The 20,920-nt window shown below is 41.1% G+C and overlaps 2 protein-coding genes across 2 annotated transcripts; one reads left to right on the top strand and one right to left on the bottom strand.

Annotated features, from left to right (window-relative positions):
* Nucleotides 1–748: 748 nt before the first annotated feature.
* LOC145432870 (inhibitor of growth protein 5-like) lies at nt 749–2,430 on the bottom strand. The gene has a single exon (XM_080309692.1). The coding sequence runs from the start codon at nt 2,325–2,327 to the stop codon at nt 1,605–1,607; it is 723 nt and encodes a 240-aa protein (XP_080165818.1). The 5' UTR covers nt 2,328–2,430; the 3' UTR covers nt 749–1,604.
* A 16,148-nt stretch (nt 2,431–18,578) lies between these two features.
* On the top strand, nt 18,579–20,912 carry LOC145432893 (uncharacterized). The gene is made up of 4 exons (XM_080309728.1): nt 18,579–18,757; nt 19,682–19,724; nt 20,126–20,282; nt 20,792–20,912. The coding sequence occupies exons 1-4, from the start codon at nt 18,663–18,665 to the stop codon at nt 20,830–20,832; spliced, it is 336 nt and encodes a 111-aa protein (XP_080165854.1). The 5' UTR covers nt 18,579–18,662; the 3' UTR covers nt 20,833–20,912.
* Nucleotides 20,913–20,920: the final 8 nt, after the last annotated feature.

Raw genomic sequence — 20,920 nt, forward strand, 5'->3', positions numbered from 1 at the left:
AATTCTCGGATTATCCTTGATCCGGGGATTATCAACGAAAAACTCAAATAGTTCCGCTTCTACTAGTCGGAATTGACTCAAATTTGTTTTGCATCGTCTTTGAAGACAGCTCAACAATTTCATGGGGTTGACAGAAAAATTTGAGAATTTTTATTTAAATAAAAATTTAAAAATTTTAATTCAAGATTGCACGGCTTTTACTGGTTGGAATTGAGTCAAATTTGGTGTGCATCGTTTTCTTGGACAACCTGACGATTTAGTCACTAGGCGAGTGAGATTTGGAAAAAATAGTTTTTTTTGAACAACCCTACTGTACATGCCTCCTCTTTACATTGCCTAGGCCAGGGTGGGTGTCTGACTCCACAGACTACTCCAAGTCGCTTCGACACCTTCCTATCTTTTCATTGTATCGCATTTTGGTGGTGTATTGAACTGATAAAAATTGCTAATAAACCAATGATGATGATAATTTACGAAAATGTGGGGGTTGCCCCTTTCGCCGCCATATGCCAACATGCCGAAAATGTTCCTATTCTTGTCAACATCGCAAATTTTGCGGTCAGGCTAATCAAAGTTTTGGTTGACCTTGTAAATTCACAATTACTTATGTCGGCAATTGATTCATTCTTTGATTATATAAAGAAATTTGAAAATTTGATTGAGGGCCATGCAAAATCTTCTTGCGGGTCATGGGTTAACCACATCTGTCGTACAGTGTGGCGAAGCGCAATAAGGAGAAACAGGCAGGTAGACCAACATTGATTTATTTTGAATTTGCATGAAAGATAAACAAAAGTACACAGTGAGCACCAGAGGTGGTCAAAGTGGCCATTGCTGGTACTCAAGTAGAAACAATGCCATGAATTTCTACTCAACCACGAGTAAGTGAAAGATTCTAGGCCAAATTTTAACCAAAAAAACTGAAGTAGAAGTGGATACTGTTGCAAAATCGTAACCACTCAAGTATGTAGTGCAAATAGGCAAAACCTACTGGAGGAATCCGAACAAGCAGTATTATGATATTGTCCATATGTCCAATTTTGGACGTTTTTCACAATTGAAGACAGTTATGATATGTTACAGGCAGGGCACAATGATTCGAACACTCGAATCTAAATCGACGTTTAATTCTAATGATCTGAGTTGATTAGCGAGAGATGACGTTTTCGAATACTGAAATAATACCCTGCTTGCCACTAAGAGTTAATTTATCAACTACTTTCCACTGTGGAATCCTTGAAATGCCGATTGCTTGTGTTGCAGCATACGAAACATGTTCTACAAAGCTACAAGTTTGTAAAATGACATATCTGTGAAGTCGTGATCAAACCACAGCATTTTCACAAAGTGCAATGAAACAGGTAAGCTATGGTTCAAAAAGACACAAAGTTATCTTCAATGTGATGCAGAACTGGCATTGAAGTTTGAACTTTTCGCATCATCCATACTGTTGTGCTATCATAATGATGTTTGACAGAACTCAACACCTGATTCTCGATTCAGAATCGGATCACTCAGGTACTCGCTTTTGCCCGGCCCTAGTTATCATTCATTGAAATTTAGAGGTTTCGCAGACCCCCACCAATCTACATGCTATCCAAAGCTCATTTCTTTTTTTTGTCTCTCTCCTCCCTACACTTAGGACAAAACCATTTCCCTTTCGGCTTCGAAGTCAAACCCACGCAACCAAAATGAAACCATTCTATCGGACAGTCCTGATTATCGCAGCCGATCATCTCTCCGTACGACACTTGATGACATAAGCAATACGTCGGCTCGTTTGGATCTACCGGCATATCCAGCACGTCTGAGCTCGAATACGATAATGCTAGCGATGGGAGAGTAGGCGTTTCGGCGACCTTCTTTTTCTTGCTATTCTTTGCTTCATCGTCGGAGTTATTACGGCCTTTTTTACGTTTTTTCTTATCATTTGTGGCAGATTCTTCTGCTTTTGAAGTCGAGGGTTTAGTCGACTCTTGAAGAGACTTGTCTTTTAAATCAGCCTCAAACCGTGCCAAATCTGAGTCCAATTTACGAATGTGTTTATCGACCATTTCGTAAGTTTGCATAGCAAGCTGTACTTTATCATCTGCATACTCCTGGCATTTTATGTATAATTCTTGAATTTTCTTGATTCGTTCCAGTCTGATGTTTGGTTGAATCTCTTTGGCCTCACTGACGTATTCCACTGTGAGTTTGTCGATGTCGACTTTGAGTTCTTCTGTTCTTTCATCGAGTTGCCGCATTAATTGGAAATTTCGTTGCAGCTCGGCCGGTAATTCCTCCAAACTGTCGAGGTACTGTTCCAGATATATTGCGGTAGCCATTTTAATCTGTTTATACCGATCCGGAATATGAAACCACTCGGTCACTTTTTCGAATGCGTAAAATAACTCGACTCGATATTTGTATTGACTCGACTTGTACTCGAGTCATTATGTATGACTCGAACCAAGTCCTGACTCGAGACTATAGGAGGGTCAAGACAGACATTTCATTGTAACTTCGAAGAATAGTAAAGTTGCAAACCACATTATTGGATTTCATCTATCAGTCCTGATACTTGGAAAATATGGCCAGAAATTGATAGGACCGAGGAAAATTAGGGTATTATGAATGCGAGCCATTCCATATAACTCGAGCAGAGTCGCAAAAAATGGTTGAACCGGATTGAAATCAAAACAGAACAGTGAACACAATGACTCGAACTCAACCCGCTACTTGCTGACTTGGACTCGGTGGTGAATTTAAAATGAATCAACTTGACTCGAAACCTTATGACTTGGTTACAACCCTGGACTAGATTGGAGTAAATCTGTCCAACTGGCAAGTGTTTCGGCACTTCTTCGATAGTAGCAAGACATCGTACAATGTTCACCATGATCACCAATGAATGTTTCTCATGAACACGTCAAAATTAATAAACATCAAAATATATTGTTTTATGCCTTTGGAGTGACGGATATTTTGGATTGGGAGAGGGTTAGGGTCAAAGTTGGGGTTAGGCTATCGCAAGATTAGGGTTTTGGTGGGGTGGGGGATAATGGATATTAGGACCTTTAGGGCTTGGTAGAGGGATATCTTATGTTTGGGCATAGGGATATTAGGATTTGGTGGGGGATAAAAGGGTTGGGGCAAGGGATATTAGGGTTAGGGAATGGAGATATTAGGGTTAGGTAACATTAGGGTTAGAGGTGGGTCAGGCTCAAAATTGGGGTTACGGCATTCCAAGTTGAGGGAGGGGGTATTAGGGTTGGATATCGTGCCCCAACTTTGAGTTGACCATAACCCACCTCCAATGCTAATATCCCCCAACCCAATCCCCCCTCCTCCAACCCTAATATCCATCTACCCAACCCTAATATCCCCCACCCCAACCCTAATATCTCCTCCCCGGCTCCCCCAACCCTATTCCAAATGGCCAATGGGGGAATAAAAATTATTTTGACATTCAAAGAAACTTCGACGTGTTCATGGGAAACATTCATTGGTTAGCATTGTTCGATGTCTTCTACTATCGAAGAAGTGCCAGTGTGTCAACGCTAATCTATTAATTCACAATGTTAGGCCTACACTTCAATGATAGAATTTATAATACTATTGCATGATGGTCGTTTTGACAGAAATACAAGCAATATTGTGAGTCGGTGGTAATGGTAAAGTGAATAAATTTGATGCTTATAAAGACCACCTGACCGAGCTGGGAAACCTTTGATAAATTCTAGGTTTAAAAACATTTATATTGATACGTAGTTGAACAGCATTTCTAACTGCTAATATCATCAAATACAAATTTAAATTCAAAGACTTGCCAAGGACACTGTGACTCACTCTGACTGCAGAATAGTTTGGAAACGAAAAACAACTCAAAAATCACTCTGATACGATTGTTGATATACAATGCTCTTTCCAATTCTATACTATAGTTGCTGACGAGTGTCAGCCGAATACATTTGGGTTCATTTCAATATCAATATGTTATTCAATTGTATTTCGAAGTTTGAAGTTCTGTCCAAAGTCCAACCAAAAAGGCAAAAGCTCCTCTAGTTGTCAAATTTCACTGAATTAGAGCGAAATGCCAGTAATCCAATTCTAATCTAATTTGGAAAGCTGAAAATTTCCTAGTTGTCCATCGTTCAACTCTGCACTGCAGCCAGGGCCAGGGCAGGGACTGTTTACATTGCTCAGTGAGAGTATAGAATCAAAGTCACTCAACTATGACATAGTTGAGTGACTTTGTATAGAATGAGAGTGACTGCAGCCCGTAATCCTTGTGATCATGTGAAGCATTGCGTAAGAACAGGTAAAACACTAATTCTCGAAAACTCGGAATATTAGCTCGCAAAGATCCGCGGCGGAAAGAGAGAGAGAGGGCATTGTACATTATTGAAGTTTTCAGTCAGCATAAGGGCAGTCCTTTTCGGCGAAGGTTTTCTCGCTGCCGATCGTTCTGGCACACTTCTCGGAGTCGCATGTTACATGACCTAAAACTGTATATGCCTTGATGCGTCGTGGCGCGATAATGGCCGACGCCGAAATGCCAATTCCCATAAATCATGCGCATTTTTTCATGGGGAAGGGTATGAAGAAATTTGGCAACCGTAAAACGTGCATGGTGCGAAAAAAATTTGGATAAAGTTGCATCAATTTTTAAAAAAATACTTAATAATTTATGTTAATTTACGAAATAATTTTGGGCCCTTGCGAGCTCGCCCTTCATTGGGGTTTGGGGTGTTTCAGTAGCGGTCCTGGTTACAGTAATATCGGCGGTGCACTTTTGCGACGCTAGAGCAGGGGTGTCAAACACACGGGCCGCCAAACACACGGGCCGCATCCGGCTTGCCAGGCAATTTAATCCGGCCTGCGAAGCAATGAAAAATGCTTATGTTATTCAACAAATTTGTAACGAATTGAAATACTTCCATTGAATAATCCCTCAAGATAGCAAGTGTCGAGCATGCTCATTGTCCATTCATTATAACCATCCGACGGAAACGTTGTTGTTTCGCTCTAGTTCAGCGGTTCTCAACCTTTTTTGACACGCGCCCCCTTGGCGATGGTCAAAAAAATCGCGCCCCCTGACCCCCCTTCCATTTATCGTCATGTCAAAAAGAGCACATCATCTAATATCAAAGTGGGCAAGTAGGGCAACCTTCCTGCTAATCATGGCCGCTAGGGTTGTTCAGAATTGACCGACTTTCAAAAAGTCTAGGTTTTCAGTCCGTTTCCCATGCCTTATACCTTAAAAACAAATTCTGGAAACTTTTTTTTGTAATTCATCCCCTGCATCCGTGTGCACATTGCCGTTTTTTCATGCACCTAAAAATTTCTTCGAATTAGGGGATTCCCCGTTGTCAGTGACTCGACGGGAATGGCGTGTGTTCTCATTGACGTGACGCGTATGTTCTAGCGCTGATGAAACGCTGAGCACAGCTGTGAAACGGGGATCATTGATTAGTCAGGTGCCTTGCTGCTTTGTTGTTGATGGACTGTGTTTACGATTGACTGAGGAGCAGGACTTATCAGGCGGCGTTTTGACTCGTGCTATTAGCGAGTTTAGCGCGTGATTAGTGAACATAGTATTATAGCAGTATACAACTATTTGATATAATGGACCTGATACTCTTTTCCTTTCTACTGGGATAGAAACAAAGCTTGCAAATGTCTATTCCAGTGACTGGGGAAAACCGCCAGTCGGTTGCTCTAAATTTTTTGTTATATCCCAAGATATCAATATACTGGTATGAGTTTTTCCAATTTAGGAATAACTATCTTCGATAATCTATAACTGGATCTAATCTGGCTACTCCTGTGGAAGTTATGCAGTATGTGTTCGACCTAAAACTCTGAAAGAACTGAAATGTTTTCCACTATTCTTTGTTGCTTGACTGAGTTTATGTATATCTGTTTTTCTAGGATTAGCTGTAGTGCGAAATGTCTGAAAAAAAAGAAAATCGTCATCTAGTGAAGCAGTACCAAAGAAAACTAGAAGAACACGATCGCAGACACAGCATTTCTGGCACTTCTTCGATGGCAGTCAGAGATCGAAAAGTGTTCACCATGATCACCAATGAATGTTTTCCATGAACACGAATAAAAATTTATAAACGTCAAAATATATTGTTTTTTCGTTTGGAAAGGGTTAGGGCAAAGTTGGGTTTTGAGTATCCCAAGATTAGGGTTGGAGTATTAGGGTGGGGGAGGGGGATATCAGGGTTGCGGGAGGGGGATATTAGGGTTGTGAAAGGGGGTATATTAGGGTTGGGTTAGGGGGGATATTAGCGTTGGAGGAGGGGAATATTAGGTTTAGGGTTAGGGGGATATTAGGGTTGCGGGAGGGAGGATCTTAGGGTTAGGGAAGGGGATATTAGGGTTAGGGAAGGGGATATAAGGGTTAGGGAAGGGGGATATCAGGGGTTGGGGTTAGGGGTATATTAGGGTTGCGGGAGGGAGGATATTAGGGTTGGAGGAGAGGGAGATTGGAGGTGGGGTAGGTATCTCAATCTTAGGGTTGGAGGAAAGATGGATATTATCGTTGGGGGAGAAGGGGTTGGAGGTGGGTTGGGTTCAAAGTTGGGGTTAGATTACCCCTAACCGGGGTTTAACCCACCTCTAATCTCCCTTTCACCCAACACTAAGATCCCCTCTCCCACAGCCCTAATATACCCCTTTCCCCAAGACCCCAACCCTAATCTTGGGATACCCTACCCCAACTTTGACCCTAACCCACCTCCAATCCCCCTAACCCTAACATCCTGCCAACTCCCAACCCTAATACCCCACCTCTCCCAACCCTAATATTGGGATACCCTAACCCCAACTTTGACCCTAACCCACCTCCAATCCCCCTAACCCTAACATCCTGCCAACTCCCAACCCTAATACCCCACCTCTCCCAACCCTAATATTGGGATACCCTAACCCCAACTTTGACCCTAACCCACCTCCAATCCCCCAACCCTAATATCCCCCTTCCCTAACATTCCTCGACCCTAATCTTGGGATACCTAACCCCAACTTTGACCCTAATCCACTTTCAATCTCCCTTTCCCCCACCCTAATATCCGTCTCCCCAAAATCACACAAAAAAAACACAATTTATTTTGACGTTCATAAATTTTCATTCGTGTTCATGGAAAACATGCATTGGTGATCATGGTGAACACTTTTCGATCTCTGACTGCCATCGAAGAAGTGCCGCATTTCTTAGTTGAGCCATCTGAGGAAGCCATTACAAGATCGAAGTTGCCCACTCTGAGGCAAGTTATGCAATATGTGCTACACCTGAGAGAGCATTCATTTTTAAAAAATGAACCAGTCAAGTCACACATCCAGATCGCAGTAGATGAAGTGATCGGTTTTTGGTTACTTGCTGGCATAAAGACTATCACAAAAGTCCATGCCACTAAAAGATTGGAAACAGTATGGAAACAATGGCTGTCACTAAAGAAAACTGCAGGCCGGCAATATGTATCAAAAAAAAGCGACTTTGAAGCCAAACTGAGTAAGCTATGGAATATAGGAGCCCCTGACGCGATAGCGACAATTGAAGCAAGTAGACTTCTTTCTGACGATAAAAAACGTGAAGACATTGCATTTTATCAGGATCAAAGGGGTCCGAGATTAACAACGATCGGTGGCAAAGATAAAGTGTTGAAAGCGAAAATCATGCAACAAAAGAGACGGACCATGAGTGCAAGAGAGTCTGCACCAGCATCAAGTAGCGAAGGTGAATTTACAGAGAGCTCATCTATATCTTCACAGGTAGCTGACACTTCTCACAGCACTGATTTTGAACTTGCACAGTCGACATCTGGTCATTCCTCTAAATTTGTGACTCTAAAAGCTCCTGGCCGCATTTCGATTACTTATGTAGCCCAAGGCCGCATTCCAGGGCATGGCCGCAATGAACGATCTGGACGCAAAATACCTATGGTAAACTGTCCAATATCCATATCCATTCCCGGTGAACTCCGGACTATTCTACTTTTCACAACGGCCTATCGTACGCACCGAAATCGCGAGTGGCAATGTTATGATTAGTTTCTGGGAGTGCATATTGTCGCGCCAAGCGTGAAAAGTTTTCAGAGCCGCGAATGAATTGTTATTTCTTGAGGATTCCCATTCCTGCTCCAATTAAAAAGGGCGCTACTGCATTAAAATCGAAAAATGAAGGCTTGTTGAATTGCGCGGAGCGCGAAGAAAATTTCAAGATTAAATAAAATCTCTCGAAAATTCGGGAGTGAATTCGTAATTGCAATTTGCATGTCTAGTGTCTACGGCTGCCAAGACATACCGATTGAATAAGGCGTCGACGGTCGCACAAATTCCCTTCTACGGCTGTATGCGGCCGTACGGGCTGCCCACCCCTGATCTAATAGTACACATAAGGTATATCTTACGCCAGTTTTGAATCCGCATTCCAGTTGTTTAGTCTTTTACATTGCTGACAAACCTCCCCAAACTTGTTTGAAAATAACAAAAAAACATTGAAAAGGACATCAATTAATTTCAAGGTAGGTTGCACACTTGCACTGAGAATCATCCTGATGCTGGCAGTGACTACAAAGAGCACGGCGTGCTTCTGTCCTGCCATGCTAAATTTGATCAGTTTTGGAAATGAATTAAATTGTGTTGATTTATAGCCAAATTGAAAGCGAAACCGGGCAACCTATATTGCATCTAAGTCTGTCTTAGGCAGTGCAGTTCGCCAGCTATCAACAACAGCTACCTAGCGCACAGAGACTTAGGCTACTGCCAAAGCTATAAAGTAATGAATGACTTGCACTTGCATGTAGGAATTTCACTAAATCTTCAAAGAATATTAAAAATTTGCTCAAATGAAGTTGAAGTCAGCCTATACTCCGTTGAGCGCGACTGCTGGAGTTTGAGTTTGGCAAGCTTTCTAGAATACGAATTAAGTTTAATCTTCAATAATCGTATCTTCAGAATGGTTGTGAAACACATGTTTAATCACAATTTATACAGACATTGACAAAATTTTCTCGCGCCCCCCTGAGAGCCTCCCGCGCCCCCCAGGTTGAGAACCCCTGCTCTAGTTCACTAGGAACAAGTCGGTGATATTGACACCCAATTTTGAGAAGGCAAAAATACTGTGCACACCGAGTTAAGAGTTTTATGAGAGAGAGAGAGAGTCTTTTATTTTTCATCAAACCAAAATACATAACACACGGCAGTGGTGGTGGTACAGAAAATATGCATGCACAGTATTCGGTATTAGATAGGAATGATCGATAAGACCGTGAGGGTCATCTAGTCTGATCACACCAGCATCAAACAGGTACACTTGACTCTAAACAGTCTGGCTGTAAAAAAAGTTACAGTAGTTAAAAAAATAAAATAGAAGAAAAATTAAACGATGGTAGCAAATGATCAATGAAGCAATGTCTGGGCGAGGTAGGGCAACAGTGTTAGTGTAACGATAAGAGGTGATCAAGTAGGGCTTTTTTGAATCTATCATAAGGCAATTCACGGCTATGTGGCGGTAATGCATTCCAAATGATAGGTCCCGAGTAGTCGATAGATCTCTTAGTTAGGTTGCTATTGGGTAGGGGTAAGTAGATATTCCCCTTTGACGAGGATCTCGTGTAATGGCAATGGACATTTTTAGCAGGTATGAAAAAGTCATCAAACACAGGAGGCAGACTATTGGAAAAATATTTGTGAAAAACTTTTGATACTTCGAAGCGATATAGCTCATCAACTCGCAAAATTCGATGCTTACGGTAGTAAGGCGATAAATTGGTACGTAAAGGTACAGATGAGATCAGCCGTATCGCACGGTTTTGCAGGGTTCGAATTCTGCACAGAAATGTTTTGCATGCACTTCCCCATACTACGATTCCATATTGCAGGTGAGAGTGGAAAAGAGAAAAATATATGGTTCGTAGTCAATGTTCCCTCTAATTTTTTAGGAGTCTGCGCAAACACGCCAAGTCACTGCGCAGGCCCTCGGACAACAGTGCGCAACCACCCTCCAATAGGGTATGATAAAACTAACTACTGGGGGGCTTCGCCCCCCAGACCCCTCGCGGCTCTAGGCTTTTTCCGGTACTTATAATGTACTGTCGGCGCCCATTTAGTAGTAGCGTACCTAAACGCGCGAAGCGCGAAAAATTTTCTATAATTTATGATTGCATCGGCCAATATGACCGGGAATTGCATATATATTGCTATAAATTTTTATCCTCTACCTGCCCACATGATCAGATTTACCGGTAGAACTTATCCAGTGAGGGGTGTTGGAATAGATGGGCGGCCCTCTAAATAATAATAAAACATCTTCGGGCGCACCCGTTGATATAATGACTTCGTTACATGACGCTATTTCGTGACCCCCTATCTGCTATGTCAAAAGATATTGAAATTGCCAAAACGTATTAAAGTAAAAGACGTACACGATTTCTAATTGGTATTTCTTAACTGGAAAATATAATGTTCCTTCGATATGGCATTTGTCTTGTTTAGGGACTCGGATCGCCAGGACAGGAACATTCGGCGCCAGCCATTTAGGCGCCCATGGACATGGACAATTACACATATATTTGTATATATCGAAGTTTTCGGTCAGCACCGTGGCAGTCTTTTTCGCCCAAGGTTTTCTCGCTGCTGATCGTTCTGACGCACTTCTTGGATTCGCATGTTACATAGCCTTTAACTTCATATGTCTTGGCGCGTCATGGTGTGGTAATGGCCGACGCCTAACTTCCCATTTCTATAGATCATGCCAAATTTTTGTTGGGAAAGGGTACCCAATAATCAGATGTCTTACAATAATAAAACGCGCGTAACGCGAAAACAAATTCCTGAAAAATTTCAAAAACTACAACATGATTTATGTTAATTCTCGAAATAATTTTGGACCCCTTTCGAGCTCGACCCCTCCAATTGGAGGGTTTGGGGTGCGAAAGTTACGGTCCTGAGTAAATCTTACGCAATGTTTATGCCACGCGAAAAAGACTATCATTCGTTAGTTTCTCGAAGATTAACTTCGAGCTAGCCAATTGTTATATAAAACTTTGTTAAACCATGTTATTTCGCCATTCCCAGAAAATAATGCGCTATTGAAATGATATCAGTATCGCTCAAGTGTACGAGGCCATACTAAAATAATATCTTCCGTGAGGCGCAGGTGATTGTGAACTCTAATTTCTTCACGGAGCGCAATAGGCCTTTTGCAGGACTTCGATCACGTGACTAGATACGCATAGCAACAACAAATTGGTTAGCAAGCTACTTTCTCGCGCACCTGCTTCAGTGCTAAATATCGCATAGTGTACTGTTGATTTCTAGTTGTAAACGTTTCGGAAATTTGTTGTAGAAGTCATCAGAGATTCACCTATGCTAGATGTCAATCATGTACAAAGCATTTAGAATGATATCGTCAGAATTACGCAGAAATCCATCGGTAACGTAGTCGTATTACGGTACTCAACTCTGATCATATGTACTTAAATTTATGCATTTGAAGTAAAGCGATTAGCTTATATTCTGGTAAGAGTATTTGTTAGTTCAAGCAGTACTATTTGTCTGTTGTGGAGCCTGATTTTGGATGGAAGATATGGCTGAAGCAGTCGGGACCCGCAAGGATCAGGATATACTGTCTGCTGGTTTGGGTGCTGGCGTGCTGCTATAAAACAAATGTCGCTGAACACATCGGAAGTATCTTTTGGGAAAACCTGCCGTCAAGACTAAGCAAATCAGTGCACTTTATTGTTGCCTTATGCAATGCCAATTTTATTACCACTACTTCGCAACTGCGATTGAAGTGGATTTGGCAAATCACACTCGATTTTGATAAATAGTTGATGTCACATATGTGCGATATTTAGCGAACTAAGGGAAGTAACTATCATATAACTCTTAGAGCAGCTCAAACGCAGTGACAAGATCGGTCATCCTATACCCAGACGTGGTCAACGTGGTCATTGTTGGGAACCGAGTAGAAGTAATGCCTTAATTTATACTCCAGTACAAGTAGCACTAATTACTTCCAGGACATGTCCAAAGTACTTCAAGTGGAAGTAGAAATGAATTTCTGAAAAGCGGTCAAGAAATTCGTTACATGAAGTAGATTTGGTTGAGGGTCACTTAGTTTTAGAAATTGATGCCATGTGACAACTGTAAACATTGCATGTTGCATCTTCTTGATCAACGCAAAAGGGTGATGACACCACAAATAAGTGCAATTTTCAAAAATTAATTTAGTTACCGTGGTACTGGGGATATTTTGCCCAGTTGTTATGACAACCTCACGCTTGAAGGGGATGCAATCATGCGCCAAAGCTACTTTCTAGTTGACAAAATCCCAAACCTGACAAAAAAGTACTACCTAAAAAGTGTCAAGTAGAAGTGGAAGTAGCCTAAACTCATAATGACGCTAGTACTCAGGTAAAATAGTACTTCGTTGCTGACCCCCTCTGTGTATTGGCTCAACCAACTCAGAAACATCCTCTAAAGACGACTAACATTGTTCCTTTCGCATTGACTCTGTAATATTCTGAACTTATGATATTCTTTGATTCATTGAATTTACTAATAAACTTGCAACGAAGATCGATTTATTAATTTTTGTGCATTCGATACCCAGAGCATAAGAAATAGTTGAAGAAAAATGGATCTTAACCTTATCAAGTTCAATGACTGCCGAGACTGTTATGCCTATGTATTTTCCTCTACCTCCATAGCCACTTGTCTAAACATATTCATAGCATCCACGGACGAGCGCTTGTCTTGCTGTACACAAATGAAATATCATTTTCAAAGCAGACATCAACATCGAGAAAGAAGTTCAGGACAGTTAGTCAGTGGTCAGATCATCTGCTGACATTTTCTGTTGGCATGAAACCACGCTGCCTTCCACCGCGTGAGCAAATTTTATGTGGTGATAATAATTGGCTCCAGGCTAAATTCTTGACGAGGGCATCATCAATTTCTTAGTTGACTATGTTCGGCTCTCTTGTGATAATCCATCATATCATTAATCCGTATGCATGTGGTATAGCCATATGTCTTGAAACTCAAGATATTTGCACTGTGCCATAGAGTGAAGTAATCCAATCCAGGCAATTAATCAAGTAATCCAGGCCCCGGGACAGTTTGTTTCACCCTCAATTGGAGCTGATGATCATTTTCCTTCGGGTAGTGGCACTTGGCAGCATGACAGAATGATCAATAACTTGTAATATAGGTGTAGAGGTCTAAATATTTTGAATTGTTCAACTGAGAAGTCATACAACAGCTTAGGATATTTAATATATATATGGTATGTAGCACATTGCATGAATTCATAGCACATCAACGTACTGGCACTGGCAGTCATTGTCTCTTAGGCTTAAAAATAGCAGTATCCTACATATATTGCAATCGATATCAATCATCAAAATGCTGCAATGATTACCAACTACCGCTACAATACAACTATAGTATACTATCCACACCTAACTTAATGCTGCAATAAATATCACGCAGTCAATGTCCTGCAATGTCGAATTTTGTGTCATAAAATCATAGTTGACTACCAAATAACGGCTACAATGTCGATCATTTTGACGCAAGGAGTTTACATAGTTCATGAATCAAAGACATCCGACATATTTGAATCCTTGCGCATCTCCATGACACTTGCGAACGTTTACAGCCCGAAAACGATAATATACTGTATCCGAAATACGGCTACGTTAACGACGGATTTCTGCGTAATTCCGACGATATCATTCTATGTGCGTTGTACACGATTGACATCTAGCATAGGTAAATCTCTGATGACTTCTACAACAAATTTCCGAAACGTTTACAACCAGAAATCAACAGTACACTATGCGATATTTAGCACTGAAGCAGGTGCGCGAGAAAGTAGCTTGCTAACCAATTTGTTGTTGTTATGCGTATCTAGTCACGTGATCAAAGTCCTGCAAAAGGCCTATTGTTACCTTTGCGGGGCGCACTTGTACCTCGGTTTCAGACTTCAGTGATAACATTATATGGCCCTGGCAATGTTCCATCTCAATTTTCCCGAATCTGCGCGCCTGCGTGGTCCATTGGACAACAGTGCGCAACAACTATAAAAAAAAACATCATTTCTGATTTTTTGTGCGCAGCGTAGATTTTCTGTGCGCAGAGACCGTTTCAGCACTGCGCATTTGCGCACGTGCGCAGCTTAGAGGGAACATTGTTCGTAGTATTGATCTGGAAACCAAAGATTGCAGACGGGTCATTATTCCCACACACCGAGCTAGTTTTGATATTGTGCATTCAATATGCTGCTTCCAAGACATTTTAGCATCAATAGTGACACCATAGTGTCCTATATGGTGTCGACACAAGCAAATCGCACGGTTCAATGAAATTGTATCACGTCACAGTTTCCATTTGGCTACAGGCAATTTGACGGTGATTTTTGACCGACTTGCCGAGCATTAAATTTGATGAATCGGGTATCAATCGAAAGCTGACGCTGTACTGCTTGCGAAAATATAAATTTTATTCCACTCATGGCCCTGGAACCCCCACAATCAGCCCCAAACTATTCATTGTCGAGTAGATTGGCAGTGTGACGCAACAATGCTTTCTGGCGAAACGAGAGACTAGCTCAAGAGCAAGGATGATAGAGGTGATAGAGATATGTAGGCTACGTCTAAGTAGTCTACATTGGATATGTCAGATTATTATGATATCGATTGCCTTAGCCCGCTTGTTGCGTAGGGATCCAGAGATGCGTGGCGCTGTTGATACTTTCTATAGGCGCTTCGCTAAAAGCGAGCACACACCAGCCTTTCCTTGACTTGTAAGGGTAGAACTGGGTCCACAGAATGTATTTGGTCCCTACCAATTTTCGCGCAATCCTTCAGCTGATAGAGATATTTCTAGTAAGAAAAATATACTTTCAAGTAATAAGATTCACTCAAGACAGCAAATTTAGATAATGTAAATATATCATATTGTAGTAATACAACTACAGTGTTGAGTTTTCACTCTAGTCCCCATAAGCACCACGTCGGTGACCTTGCCAAATTCCAAGAAGGCGAAAAAGTGCAAACTCTGTTGGGCCGAGTGGACAATGAACGTTCAGTTATTCACAGATGCGAAAAAAATAATGCAAATCCGTTTTACGTAAGTTACATTAGGAATATATATACAGGCTACAGAATGAATATAATTCAAATATCTGTGATACCACTGTATTACTTTTGACACAAAAGGTCCTCGGCATTCAAAAAAACTGTTTGGTGATTGAAAAATGCTAAACCAAATTCCAACGTCAACGTTTATAGTGATATCAGATATATTCCAGTGAAAAACAAAGGTATGAATTTGGCGTTAACATTTTGGAATCATTTGGCAGATATGGCCCGCAAGCTTTCTAGTAACGGATTGAATCTGGACAGCGATACCAGTTTAATTCGACACTCCTGCTGTTAAACTTTATTCAACAATCAACATTTTACCTGATGCATTCGCGGACCAAGTCATACCCATATACGGATCAAATAAAAGCTTGTAATGTATGCTCATGCTCAATGCTCCTTGCTCACACTTAACCATAAAAGCAACTATAGAAAGTATTGACATCGACACCCGCCATCAACAGCGCGACGTGTCTCTGGAGCCCTACGCAACAAAAGCGGGCAAAGGCAATCGATATCATAATAATCTGACATATCCAATGTAGACTACTTAGACGTAGCCTACATATCTCTATCAGCTGAAGGATATTGCGCGAAAATTGGTAGGGCCCTAATACATTCTGTGGACCCAGTTCTACCCTTACAAGTCAAGGAAAGGCTGGTGTGTGCTCGCTTGTACCGAAGCGCATAGAAAAAGTATCAACAGCGCAGCGTTTCTCTGTGGCGCGCTTGCACATTGCTATTGCCGCGACGTCAGCTGATCCCACTCTCGCCGCTCGGCCGCATCCTTGCTCTTGAGCTAGTCTCTCGTTTCGCCAGAAAGCATTGTTGCGTCACACTGCCATTCTACTCGACAATGAATAATTTGGGGCTGATTGTGGGGGTTCCAGGGCCATGAGTGGAATAAAATTTATATTTTCGCAAGCAGTACAGCGTCAGCTTTCGATTGATACCCAATTCATCAAATTTAATGCTCGGCAAGCCGGTCAAAAATCACCGTCAAATTGCCTGTAGCCAAATGGAAACTGTGACGTGATACAATTTCATTGAACCGTGCGATTTGCTTGTGTCGACACCATATAGGACACTATGGTGACACCGAGATATTTTGCTGAGTCACATATGGAGATTTGTTTATGATTGATGTTCACAGTGAAACTATGATTGACATTATTTAAAAGGAGCATCTCGGTCTTATCTGCATTCAAGCTTAGTTTGTTTGCTTGGAGCCATCTCGACACTTTTGGGAGTTCCCTATTCACGGATGCATGCAAATCATTGCCAGTGTTGGAGGTTATGAAGAGGTGAGTATCATCAGCAAATAGGGTTGTGCGGTATAAAGATGCATTAACAATGTCGTTAATATAAATGAGGAAAAAAGTCGGTCCAAGGACTGAGCCTTGTGGGACTCCACAAGTTATATCTCTGGTATAGTCGATCTTAATGTCCCCAGTTTAACAAATTGTTTGCGATTTGCCAGGTAGCTTTCAAGTAGAGTTGCTGCAATACCCCTGATTCCATAGTGTTCTAGCTTGTATCTTAAGATTCTGTGGTTAACTGTGTCGAAAGCTTTGCGGAGGTCGATAAAAATGCTGCAGCCACTTTTTTTTGCTTGATGGTTTTGTAATAGTCACTGGCATTACTCTGGCAGTTTTCAGTGCATCTGGGAAAATGCCCAGACGTATCGACATCACATATAACATCACCAATAATATTAAAGACTAGCTTCAGAAAGTGCGTTGGGATGAGATCGGGTCCTACTGCTTTGCTACTTTTCATTTCAGATAGTATGATGGCAACTTCTCCTTCACTTGTCGGCTCAAGAAAAATGGATTTCTGAAGGCCAGGACTCAAGTACGAGAGAAAGTCATCGGAAGAGTTTGGTATTGAAGCTGCAAGATCCGGACCAATGTTGCAAAAATACTGATTTAACTTTTCTGCTACTGCAAGCTGGTCTTTGATCATGCTGCCATTCTCGAGTAGCTCGATGTCAGCAGCACTCTTGGGAGCATTACCTTTAGTTAGGTTGATAATTTCTCCAATGGTTTTCCATGTGTTCTTGGGATCCTTGGAGCACTCTTCGAATCTTTTTTGGAAGTATGCCTTTTTGGCATTTTCTTTCATATGCGTCACTTGGTTTGCATATTTTTTGTACACTTTTTTGCCTTCGCTTGTGCCTTGCAGATAGTAGTGCTTATGCATCCAATCCCTTGTTTTGATCGCAACTAGTATGTCATGACCAATCCAGGGTTTCGATTTCAAGCGCCTTATGGAAATGAGCCAAAAGGTAGTTATCCACAAAAGCGAAAACTCCATTACGGAACCGTTAAATGCGCTTTACATGGAGAATATAGCTCATTATTTACGCAAAATATAATTCAAGCATGCAGCTATGGTCGCACTGCTGTGTCACCTCCGACTCAAAAGGTCCCAGACCCGAATCGCGATTCGATAATAATAAACCAAATTCCAACGTCCGCGTTTACAGTTGAATATCTGTATTCCTTAAAACTCATGTACAACATGCACAATCATGCACATATGCAAGACTGAATCAAAGGGAGCATAGAAATATGACAACTTATATCGTCGTTAGCGCCTCTGTTCGAGTGTTCATAATTGACCGGCCAATCATCGTATTTTGCCAGCTATTCCATTCTTCGCGAATAAAGGTGTTGCTAATACTTGCTATAATAAAACCCCTATGATCCGTGATACAATTTATTATAAAGGGAAAAGTAAGGGCATGAGGTAACATTTTGGAAGCAGCTGACGGGTCCGGTCCACTAGCTATTTGAAGGTTCGAATCCGGCCCGCGACGCAATTTGAGTTTGTCACCCCTGCGTTAGAGTGTGATCAGATTATAGTAGACCTCCAAGGTCATATCGATGATTGCTATCCGATACCTATGTGTAATTGTGTATGCGTATATTCCGTATCCTCATTGCGAAATGCTGAAAGCATGTTCATCACATAGAGGCGTTACATTGGGCTCTTGCGTGTAGGACAAGGAAGCTAAATATGCGTCGGGCGACAGCCTTCGAGTCCGTTGCGTCATTGGCTATAATCAGCGATTGACCATAGCAACCTTTTGTATAGGACTTTGGTATATCTTACACGATTGTAACACATCGCCCAAGCTGCGGCTCCCTATTACATCTGGAATTTGGCATTTTGTTTCAAACTTGATGGTCTGCTTCCGTTACAGTAATTCTGCTGATATGCGCATGCGCATAACCAAGATAAGCTTGTCGTATAATGGCTATGTGTGATTCTTCTCATTGTTTCTATTGTATTTCGAGGATATACGGCGTCAAATATCTCTTCCTTGAGACAACAGTGCCCGGGCTTATATTTAAAATATCTCTTCCTTCAGACAAATTAGACGGGCTCCGATTCATAAGATGCGATATATTTAATAAATCAGTTTCACGTTCGTGTAATCGTATTATTCGTATTCTCGTATTTTAAAAGGTTCATAGCTAACCAATACGGCGTATTACTACTGCTGTTAGAATGAAGAACGCTGTGAAGTGCGTAATGATGTTGATTGTGATGGCTGGCTCAGCTAATCACATATCAGCATGTCATTCGTGGCGGCACCATTGGAGGTAAAGGAAGAGTCGGTTACATATATACAGTAGGGCTCTTCAAAAATGACTTTTTTTCTCAAATCGTACTGGCTACTTGATAGAATTGTTAGGTTACCTAATTTAAGCCTACACACAAAATTTGGTTGAATTCCAGCCAGTAACCGCTTTGCTACAGGAGAGGATAGTTTATATTTATTAAATGAAAATAAATAATAAAAATTTGAAAATTTTCTGTTCACCCCATGAAAGTGTCAGGCTGTCTATAGAAACGATCCTCGCCAAATTTGGTTCAATTCCAACCAGTGGAAGCGGAGTTATTGCCGTCGAAAAATTTGGATTTGAATAAAATAGTATTTACGGTGACCGATTGTTTGTTTATTTATTATAGTTGTGCTCACCGTAAATACTATTTTATTCAAATCCAAATTTTTCGACGGCAATAACTCCGCTTCCACTGGTTGGAATTGAACCAAATTTGGTGAGCATCGTTTCTATAGACAGCCTGACACTTTCATGGGGTGAACAGAAAATTTTCAAATTTTTCATAATTTATTTTTATATGATAAATAGAAACTTTCTTCTCCTGTAGTAAAGCGGTTACTGGCTGGAATTGAACCAAATTTTGTGTGTAGGCTTAAATTAGGTAACCTAACAATTTTATCAAGTAGCCGGTAAGATTTGAGAAAAAAAGTCATTTTTGAAGAGCCCTAATATACAGCCCCCGAAACTCAATTTGGCAGCGCCAAGTTCAACATTCACCATATATAGCCGGGATATCTAGAACTAGATATCCGTGATATATGATCCCCGCTCCCCGGGCTAGGCTCCGGATTGACCATTGACGTTGATATAGTTCATACGGTATAGTTCTTAGCATATCCCCGAATGAAAAATGTTAGAACTAATTGTACTTTTAACATTTAATGCGGTTATTATTTGCAGAACTCATCACTACTACTACCACCACGGAGACTCTCAGCAACAGGTACAGAAAGTTTTCGATACGTTGAAATTAGTTAATCGTGAGATTTTGGACGCCCTGTTGCTCAGTCAGTAGTTCTCAACTTGTGTACGTAAGTCATCATTTCATGTGATATGCAGTAAATTCATTTCCTTTTTGAGTAAAATTTCTGTTTTCCCAAACCATTAACTTGATTTTTTCTAATGTAGAAAATGTCTTCATCGACAACATAGTTAAATATAGTATATTTTGCTCCCCGCTTAGATCAGCATGTGGAGAAGAAACAATTTAATTTCTTTAATTAGAGGAAAAGCGCTTATACTCTTGAATTCTGGAAATGAGATATAAAATTTTAGCATATTTGTCTGACAGGCGGTGAGAACCACCGCTCTATATAACGCACGAGTCTTTCTTGCCCATTTTAGATTTCGGAGCATGAAGATGAGATGGCTTTGACCGATATTGCCGATATGCTTTCGCCACGCTTGAAGGAGGAAATCGCGTCACAATGGGAAAACTTGAACGATGCAGTTTTTCGCGACGTCGGCTCAGAAAGCAGCGACTCAATACTCGAAAACAGAGGTTATATTTACCCATATATATAAATATCTAGATCAGTGGTTCCCAACCTGGGGGGCGTGAAAGCATCTGAAGGGGGGCGCGAAGAGGTGGTCAACTGAAAAAAATTTTCTCGCTCTGCGCGATTTATCTCCAATACACACGTGTTTCTCTGTATATAGACCGAATTTGATATTTTTAATTCTCTCATCAACAGTCATAACCTTCCATGTCATCAAACAATCTGTTATGGTTGCTAGCATCCCGGTTAGATTTTGTGATATGCCGATAAGGGGGGGGGGGGGGGGGCGCGAAATTTTTCACTATCATAAAGGGAGGCGTGTCTAAAAAAAGGTTAAGAACCACTGATCTAGATAGATAGTGATCTATAATTGGCCTCAGAATGACTTGTGTAGTGTTTTGACTCTTATAGGTGTTTTGAAGTGATGAGATTCTTAATAAACTCAGAGTCATGACAGAAGCTTTACATATGCCAATATAGTTATCGCCTAATATAGTTTATATGGTTTCAGATGCAAGGGAGAATGTCGACGAATACAATCGCGACCGTTAGGATCAAGTGCAAGCTTCGGTCTTCACAGTTGTCCTACTTTTTTGGAACTGTCGTGTAATAATAAACGAGAATGAAGCATACTATTTCG

This window comes from Botryllus schlosseri, chromosome 2, assembly GCF_051294905.1.
Source record: "Botryllus schlosseri isolate E-star chromosome 2, Bs_hap1, whole genome shotgun sequence".
Classification (NCBI taxonomy): domain Eukaryota; kingdom Metazoa; phylum Chordata; class Ascidiacea; order Stolidobranchia; family Styelidae; genus Botryllus; species Botryllus schlosseri.